The following is an 8,710-nucleotide window of genomic DNA, read 5'->3' as shown; positions in this document are numbered from 1 at the left end:
ACTGATCTTCACCAAAAGTTGAAAGTCGAGTCTTAAAAGACAAACATCAGATGTCCTTTGATTCGTGTCCGGAGGAAGTTTTCTGTCAGTTTGAATGTAAGAATTTAGGTTTGTTGAGTTCATTCACTATATATGTGAACATTTTAGTCATGAATCTGGTTTGGTGTTTCAATAGAAGCTTTTAAAAGGAAATCAGATTTAACTGTAATCAGATCGGACGGTCAATCCGGTTATCATCTGTGAATTCTGAGCCACATTTTCTCCAAACTCCAATAGTTTGTTTCCTGTATGAGTTCACACACACAGCAGATTTTTTTGAAACATGTTTATTAACTTTACAAGAGGCGTGCGGATGAGGATCTGATGAAGAGCGCCGCTTCCTGTCGTCTACAGATCCTTCAGGACGTCGTAACCCTGTCTGCTGGACATCCACTGTGGAGGCCAGCTGGCTTTGATGCTGGGCCGCTCCTTCAGCAAACTGTAGTACTTGGCCAGTTTGGGGAAGCGTCCAGCCGAGAGCCTAAAAGAGGAAAACCCACAATCTTCACATCAGACAAACCCTCTGGATCTGGATCCAGCAATCAGCCCCCTACCCAAAGCGGAACGCAAACGCAACGTTTGGATAAACGACCACATCTGCCAGGGAGAACGGCCCAGCCAGGTAGGAGCCTGCAGCCACCTTCATGCAGGAAACAGAGCAGACGCTGTCAAACGGAGGGAGACAGGTGTGTGATTGCTGATGCTCCATACGTTCTGCAGGTAGCCCTCCCAGAGCTGGAGCTCGGTGCTCAGAGTCTCCTTGCTCCTCTTCAGGGCGGAGTCGTGCCGCTCCTCTTCAGGCACCAGCAGGTCGTAGTAGATGACTGAGTCTGAGACGGGACATGCAGCGTCAGCTGCTGCTGCTGCAGCCTTCTGCTGCTTTCTGAGAGTGAAGCTTACTGAGTCTGTCTGTGAGGGTGAGACCCTCCATCATGCGCTGGAACACGAGGGCCTGTTCTGCAGGAGAGTCAGGGATCAGCCGGTTCCCCTGAGACTGGAACCGATTCTGTCATCACAGCAAAACACAGACGGTTTTTCCTACGGACAAAGGTGGACAGGTGTCTGTGAGCTCCTTACATTTACCTCCAAGTATAAACATGCAGCGGTGGACTCATTCACAACCACGTCTCCATGCCTGAAGGCAGGAAGCTGCAGGACAGACACAGAGAAGACCGAATGAGCGGTTCAGGAGCAGAAACACCAAAGCTCCACAAGCTTTTCCATGCAACTCTCAGCACACAGCACGGCTGATGAAACATCCCTCTGTCAGTTCATCAGAGTCTCAGTGAAAACCTGACCTGAACTTAAAAGCCAGAAAAGCTCAGAATCAGGATTCAGAGCTGGAATGATGATGTCATCAATAAGGACGTAAACAATCAGGAGAAAAAGTTTGCAGATCTGCTGATGATGCAGTTCTGTTACTGTTCTTCAGTGCTGCAGGGGGTACACCAAAAATCTGTGCTGTAGCAAAACACGCAACACAACAGGAAACAAAAATATAACACATGTAAAACAACAGGTAACAAAAATGTAACACAACATGTAACAGAACATGTAACAGAACAGGTAACAAAAATATAACACAACATGTAAAACAACAGGTAACAAAAATGTAACACAACATGTAACAGAACATGTAACAGAACAGGTAACAAAAATATAACACAACATGTAAAACAACAGGTAACAAAAGCCTCAGAGATTGACTTCTACTTGTTGGAAAATTAACTCGTAAAATAACTCGTATTTTATTTAAAAAATGTTCTTTAGTGTTCTGTAGGTAATATAGACACTGTGCTCTCTCCATTCCTGTTCACCTTGTACAACTCAGATTTTCAGCACATCTCCAAGTTAAGCCACTTACAGACATTCTCTGATGACTCTGTGGTTGTGGGGTGTATAAGCAGTGGACAGGAGGAAGATTATAGGAGGCTAATGGACGGATTTGTGGAGCGGGCTGGAGAGAATCACCTGCTGCTCAAAATGGACAAGACCAGGGACTTCAGAAGGAAAGGGACTGTCTGGCAGCCTCTCTGCATCCTGGGCAGGGATGTGGAGGTGGTGGAGGATTATAAATACCTGGGAGTGACTATCGACAGCAGGCTGAGCTGGAGGAGCCACAGTACTGCTCTGTACAAAAAGGCCTGCAGCAGACTCTACTTCCTATGGAAGCTGAGGTCTTTCAATGTGTGCAGCAAGATGCTGGAGATCTATACCAGTCTGTGGAGCCAGCACCTTGGTCTCCTCTGTGGTCTGCTGGGGAAGCAGCATTGCAGTCAGTGACACCAACAGACTGAACAAGCTGATCAGGAAAGCGGCTTCTGTCATTGGCTCCAAACTGGAATCATTTGAAGCAGTGATGGAGAGGAGGTCCCTGAACAGACTCCTTTCAATCATGGACAACCCAGAGCATCCTCTCCACCCAGTTCTGGACAAACAGCAGAGCTCCTTCTCTAGGAGGATCAGACGCTCCAAAACTGTCCGATACCGAAATCCTTCCTACCCAACACAATTACACTCTAAAATAACTCACAGTGTAGCAGATGACTTTTGCACATTGTTAACTGTTTGTTAATGCTGCTGTCGCTTGTGAGCGCGTGCACAGCACCGTGTCCCAGCTGCAGACACAACACCCACAGGACCTGATCCTGATCTCTGGGGACTCTAACCATGCATGCACCCCCCCTCTCTGCCACCGTGTCCAACTTCACCCAGTATGTGAACTGTCATACGAGGGACAGAAAACTCTGGACCTTTTCTATGCTAATGTCAAGAATGCATATTTCTGCCCCCCTCCCCCCTTTAAGACGCTCTGACCACAACCTGGTCCATCTCTCCTCTGCGTACACTGCAGTGGTGAAACAGCAGAAACCACAGATTAAAACGGTGAAGATCTGGACTGAGGAAGTAACAGAGCGACTAAGGGACTGTTTTAGCACCACAGACTGGGACGTACTCTGCAGTCCACACGGGGAGGACATTGACAGTCTCACTGACTGCATCACGGACTATGTAATGTTTGTGTGGAAAACACAGTGCCAACAAAATCAGTGCAGTGTTTTTCCAACAACAAGCCCTGGGTCACTCCTGAGCTGAAGACCCTCCTAAATGAAAAGAAGAGGGCTTTTCTCTCTGGGGACAAGGAGGAGCTACGCAGAGTACAGAGGGACCTGAAATATAAGATCAGGAAGTGCAAGGACTGCAACAGGAAGAAGCTGGAGCAGCGCCTGGAACAGAACAACATCCGTGATGTGTGGAGGGGTCTAAAACACATCTCAGGACATGCTGAGGCTGGAAATGGTCGCCAGGTCACAGGTGACCAAGCCTGGGCAAATGAACTGAACCTGTTCTTTAACAGATTTGATTCTGCCCAGCCCCCAGTCTCCACCCACACGGCCCCCTCTTCACACCTTTCCAGCTCAGGCGTCTCCTCCCAGCTCCAGCTGTTACCACCTCAGCACCAAACAGTCCACTCTGCCCTTCCTCCAACAGAAGCAAAGGGACCCCCCCAACGACTCACAGCACCAGACCAGCCACCGCCCACCAACCCTCCAACCCCCCTCTGCCTCACCCTGAATCAGGTTAGGATGGAGTTAAGGAGAACAAAGGCCAGGAAGGCAACAGGCCCTGACAGCATCACCTCCAGGCTCCTCAGGTAGTGTGCAGACCAGCTCTGTGAGGGGGGGCTGTTCAGATTTAATATGAGCCTCAGACTGGATAAGGTACCAGTCCTCTGGAGGACTTCCTGCCTGGTTCCGGTTCCAAAGGTACCTCGTCCCACAGGACCGAACCACTTCAGACCTGTCGCCTTGACTTCCCACCTGATGAAGGCTATGGAGAGGATCATCCTCAGCCATCTCCACACTCAGGTGAGCTCAGCACTGGACCCGCTACAGTTTGCATATCGACCAGGCATCGGGGTGGATGACGCCATCATCTACCTGCAGCAACGGGCCCTGTCTCACCTGGAGGCCCCTGGGAGCCCTGTGAGAGTCATGTTTTTTTATTTCTCCAGTGCTTTCAACACCATCCAGCCATCACTACTGAGGAGGAAGCTGGAGGTTGCAGGTGTGGACCAACATCTGGTTGCTTGGACCATCAACTACCTCACAGACAGGCCACAGTTTGTGAGGCTGTGTGTCTGATGTGGTGGTCTGCAGCACAGGGGCACCTCAGGGGACTGTGCTCTCCCCATTCCTGTTCACCCTGTACACATCAGACTACACCCACGACTCCCACCACTGTCATCTGCAGAAGTTCTCAGATGACAGTGCCATTGTGGGCTGTGTATCAGGGGGGGACGAGCAGGAGTACAGGGGGGTCATCTCTGACTTTGCGGGCTGGTGTGAAGCAACCACCTGCTGCTAAACACCAGCAAGACAAGAGAGCTGGTCCTGGACTTCAGGAGTTTCCCCTACACCACACTCACTGGTGAACATCCAGGGTTCAGACATTGAGGTCGTGGACACTTTTAAATATCTGGGTGTTCACCTGAACAACAGACTGGACTGGTCCAACAACACGGATGCTCTGTACAGGAGGGGCCAGAGTCGCCTTCACCTGCTGAGGAGACTGAGGTCTTTTGGCGTGTGCAGACAGCTGCTCAGGACCTTTTATGACACTGTGGGGGCCTCAGTGGTCCTTTATGGAGTTGTGTGCTGGGCGGGGGGCAGTACAGACAGAGACAGGAGGAGGCTTAACAAACTGGTTAACTAGTGTGCTGGTCTGCACACTAGAGTCCATGGAGGAGGTGGCGGACAGGAGGATGTTGGCTAAGCTAACATCCATCATGGATAACCCCTCCCACCCCCTACACCAAACTGTAGAGGCGCTGACCAGCTCCTTCAGCACAAGGCTGTTGCCCCCTCAGTGCAAGAAGGAGCTACTGCAGGTCATTCCTCCCCACAGCCATCAGACTGTACAACACCGTGTTACAGTGACACTCCACGGTCCCAGGGGTGTTTTTTCTTTCTTTTACCCATTGATTCATTTACTTTTGTTTCAGTTGTTGCTGTTTTTACAATTTGTACAATTTACAATTTAAAAAAAAAAAAATTGTCAACAGCATCGAGCAAGGAATCGAGCATTTGCAGTTCACCACATATTTTTTGTATATATTTTATTATTATTATTATTAGTAGTAGTATTTAATATTTATTTATTATGAATCTCATTTTCGATAATAATTTCAATAATAATTGTAATTATAATTTTTACTAATTTAATATTCTTAATAATTTAATATGAATGTCATCTTAATGTCCTTTTTTGATGTTATATCGATTATTTCTGAATGTCGTTTTTTGCTGCCACAGATATATGAAATTTCCCCATTGTGGGATTAATAAAGTCATCATCTATTATCTATCTAATAGTCTTTAAATGAAACCACCTTATTTGTTTACATTTCTGCTACATTTTTTTATATTATTGTTTATTTTATTTGATGTTACTTTCTCTTATGTTTACTGCTATGGTAACGGACAAATTTCCCATGTGTGGGATCAGTAAAGTACTTCTGATTCTGATATTATTATCGATGGATATTGTTTACTATGAAAGGCTTAAGAAAAACTTAATGTAGGCTCTTTAATGTTAATGCTAATGTTGTTCTCTTACAATCTTTCATGTAACCCTTGTGCTATCCTAGGCACTTTACCATTGGGAGTTGGGTCATCTAGACCCACCAGACAGTGCTCTGAACCTTTTTTCTTCAATGATTTGTGATCTTCACTGGTGTCCATGGATTACATGAAATCTTTCCACCTTTATCCACCTTTGTCATGGTAGGGAGAACACGTCAATGTAGGGGGGGGGCGTTCGTGAACACTATCTGTTTTGTGTGCATGTTGACATGTGGACATTTCTTGCAGCTAGCAGGTGTGTTGATAATATTTGAGTGTGTGTGAACAGGCCCCGCCCTTTTTGTACTACATTTGAACCGTACCGTAATGATAAACAACCAGTAAGCCTGTCTGCTCTATGCTGCTTCATGGTCTTACCCCCCCCCCCCCTCTTACTATCATTCCCCCCCCCTGACATCCCTCCCTCTTCTTCCCTTCTTTCCTTTTCCGTCCGGTCCAACACCAAAGATTTTCAATCATGGTTGAAATGAATAGTTTAGCCTCAATTACAAAAGGGGTTTGTTCAGTCATACCTTTGGTTTGTCTGAAGATAAATAACCCCTCTTGTTAAAGTAAAATATGTCCAACACAAGAGGCCCTCAGCTCTCATCTGCCTGCCTAGCTGTTGGACAGGACAAGTTAAGAAAAAAAAAAAAAAAAAAAAAAGGATGGCTGTTATACCCCACTTATGTGTTTCTCTTTGAAAAGACATGTTGTCATTGTTAATAAAGTTAATTCATAAAGTTAATTTAAGTTAGTGAGGTCACTTCCTGTAGAAGCCAGAAAGGGAAAGAAAGGCACATGGATCACAGGTTCTCTTCATCTAATGCCATCTGCAGTTAAGATTGACACACAAATGTCGTAAGTGTGATTTATTGTTTAATTACATGTTAAATTGAAGTATTGCTACTTATTACAAGGAAGTTGGAATCTGTACATTGATTTTTATTATTTCCTTTGTATTTTAGTTTTTACTCCCTCTTCACTGAAAGAGTCCAGTAAAACGGCTAAACTTTACCACGACGACTCATCTCATGGCGCAAGGGTTAAACTGTTCATTTCTTAGTCCTGTCAGCTGTTAAGTCAAATCCCAGAACTGTTGTTTTAAGTTTCAGTCTTTTCCAGCTCATTGAGTAAAAAACACAGTCCTGCAGCAGAAGCAGGCTGATGCAGGGTGTGGGTCACCATCTTGTGCTCACCAGGTGCGTGCTTCACCTACCTGCCCTCTTGGGTTGACTTCCAGGACTTCCTGGGATTTATGCTCCCCTTTCTGGAAGGACAGGAGTTTCCGTTTGTATCCCTGCAGCCTCTTTTCCTCCAGGGTGATCATGACACGCCAGCAGGGGGGGGATCCAGCCCCCCACAGCAGACTCATGGACTTGGCCATGTGAGCCGGTACTGCAGGCGCAGACTGGCAGCCAGGAAAGCCAGAGGAAGTCATTCAGGTCACGGATTCAAAGGTCAGCCGTCACAGCCACGCCCACTTCCCCTCCCACAGAACACAGAACTCTGTCACTCACAAGTTTGTGTTTTATTGCAGAGAGTGAGAACACGGCATTTCAAGTGAAGGGGGCGTTTATGTCCCACATTATGCTGTGCAGTAAGGGGGGGGGTCAGTTCCAGAGTACCATGTGACCACACAATCAGAAGTCCAAACACTGCCCCCCGTCTGTCAGGAGCAGCACTTACAAAAACACAGCGCTCACGAAGAAATTCACAAAAAGCCATTCTTTCTATGTACAAGTCTACAAAAATAATACACACCTGTACTAAAAACACACACATGAAAGCAACAAGAGTTCCTACCTGAAGTCTGAACAACACATCCCTCAATAGAACGTTCCTTTTTCCTCAAAGTTTGTCTTTTTTTTTTACACTTTACAGAGTTTCTCTGACATGAAAGCTTCCTCCCTTCTCATGGCTTCCACCAGTTGCTTCAGTACAAATGTCAGTTAAGGTGCAAAATGCCAGAGTTCTGAGAATAAATACTGACAAAATTCATCACAGCGCTGCAGCTTAGAAGATCCGAAAACCCAGAGAGAGGCGTGGAGAGGCTGCAGCGCGGCCTCTAGTGAAGGAAAGGCACTCATCAGGCAGGAGACCTTTCCCTTCCAGACCAAAACCACCTTTCTTCAGATGAGCAGAAGACAATCCTTCTTTTTCATTTATCTTTTTCACAACAAAGATTCACAGCTTAGATCAAGTATCCCCTCAGATTCATCTGAAGTATGTGATCAGACATCAACATTTTAGTGCATAAACCTGCGTTCTCTAATGTAGTAGAAGGGTTTTTCCAGGGAGGTTTGGTTCCTCCAGGAACAGATGTTCTCCTGTGAGCGGCGTCTCCGCTGGAAGCCGATGAGCAGCTGGAGGAACGCCTGAAGAAGCTCCCGGACTACAGTTCTACAGTGAGGTGAATGCGCTGACGGCTCTCCCAACGCCGTTTACGTCTCTGGAGAATCGGTCAGGCCTAAAGCCAGCGCTTCCTCTGGGCTGAGGCCGTTCTTCAGAGTCCGTCTCACTGTCAGAAGAACAGACGGATCAGTTTTTCAGGAATGTTTCAACCAAACCTCCTCCTAAAGCTACATTCACACAGCTCTCTGCAACTCACATTTAAGGGACCACTTCCAGTGCAGAGTTTATGGAAACCTGTATAACTGTGCGTTTTGTGCTGCCACGTTCAGAACTCTGGCGTTTCTGTGATTGTTTCCAGGCTCTATGTACAAAACATGCAGCCACTGAACGCGCATTCAAGTTAAAGCATGTGAAACTTTGACCAATCAGGGACTTGATTTGGTAATGACGTATGGAAGGCGTCCCTTTTAATGCACAGAAGTGCCAACTGTTTGAACATTGATCACGGAGGAGAAATGAATACTTGTGTTCTCGGCTGGAATTCTATGACATCATCGTTTATTGTCAAAGAGCTGAGAACAAAGAGGCACCAAGCCTCTTTCAACGGTCAACGTGCGCTAATAAACAGTAGACAGAGAAGCCCCTCCCTGTTTTTCCAGTGTGATAACCGTGGGTTAAAAACAGAACCTGCG

General features: G+C 46.5%; 2 protein-coding genes across 9 annotated transcripts in view; both read right to left on the bottom strand.

The window, feature by feature from the left end:
• Positions 1-305: 305 nt before the first annotated feature.
• On the bottom strand, positions 306-7,219 carry LOC101168556 (glutathione S-transferase A). The gene is made up of 6 exons (XM_004074400.4): positions 6,883-7,219; positions 1,123-1,188; positions 940-1,045; positions 751-869; positions 594-679; positions 306-520 (listed from the first exon to the last, which is right to left on the bottom strand). The coding sequence occupies exons 1-6, from the start codon at positions 7,102-7,104 to the stop codon at positions 388-390; spliced, it is 732 nt and encodes a 243-aa protein (XP_004074448.1). The 5' UTR covers positions 7,105-7,219; the 3' UTR covers positions 306-387.
• fhod3a (formin homology 2 domain containing 3a) overlaps positions 7,176-8,710 on the bottom strand; it is a 68,836-nt gene continuing 67,301 nt past the window's right edge. For all 8 annotated transcript variants that reach the window (XM_023960230.2, XM_023960231.2, XM_023960232.2 and 5 more), the window contains one exon: positions 7,176-8,184. In XM_023960230.2, the coding sequence (XP_023815998.1) occupies positions 8,108-8,184 (77 nt within the window). In that variant the 3' untranslated portion in view covers positions 7,176-8,107. The remainder of the gene's footprint in view (positions 8,185-8,710) is intronic.

The sequence above is a fragment of the Oryzias latipes genome, chromosome 11 (assembly GCF_053564925.1).
Source record: "Oryzias latipes strain Hd-rR chromosome 11, Olatipes_Hd-rR_3.1".
Lineage (NCBI taxonomy): Eukaryota > Metazoa > Chordata > Actinopteri > Beloniformes > Adrianichthyidae > Oryzias > Oryzias latipes.
Note: the sequence above shows the minus strand (reverse complement) of the source record. Positions and strands in the feature narration are given on the sequence as shown.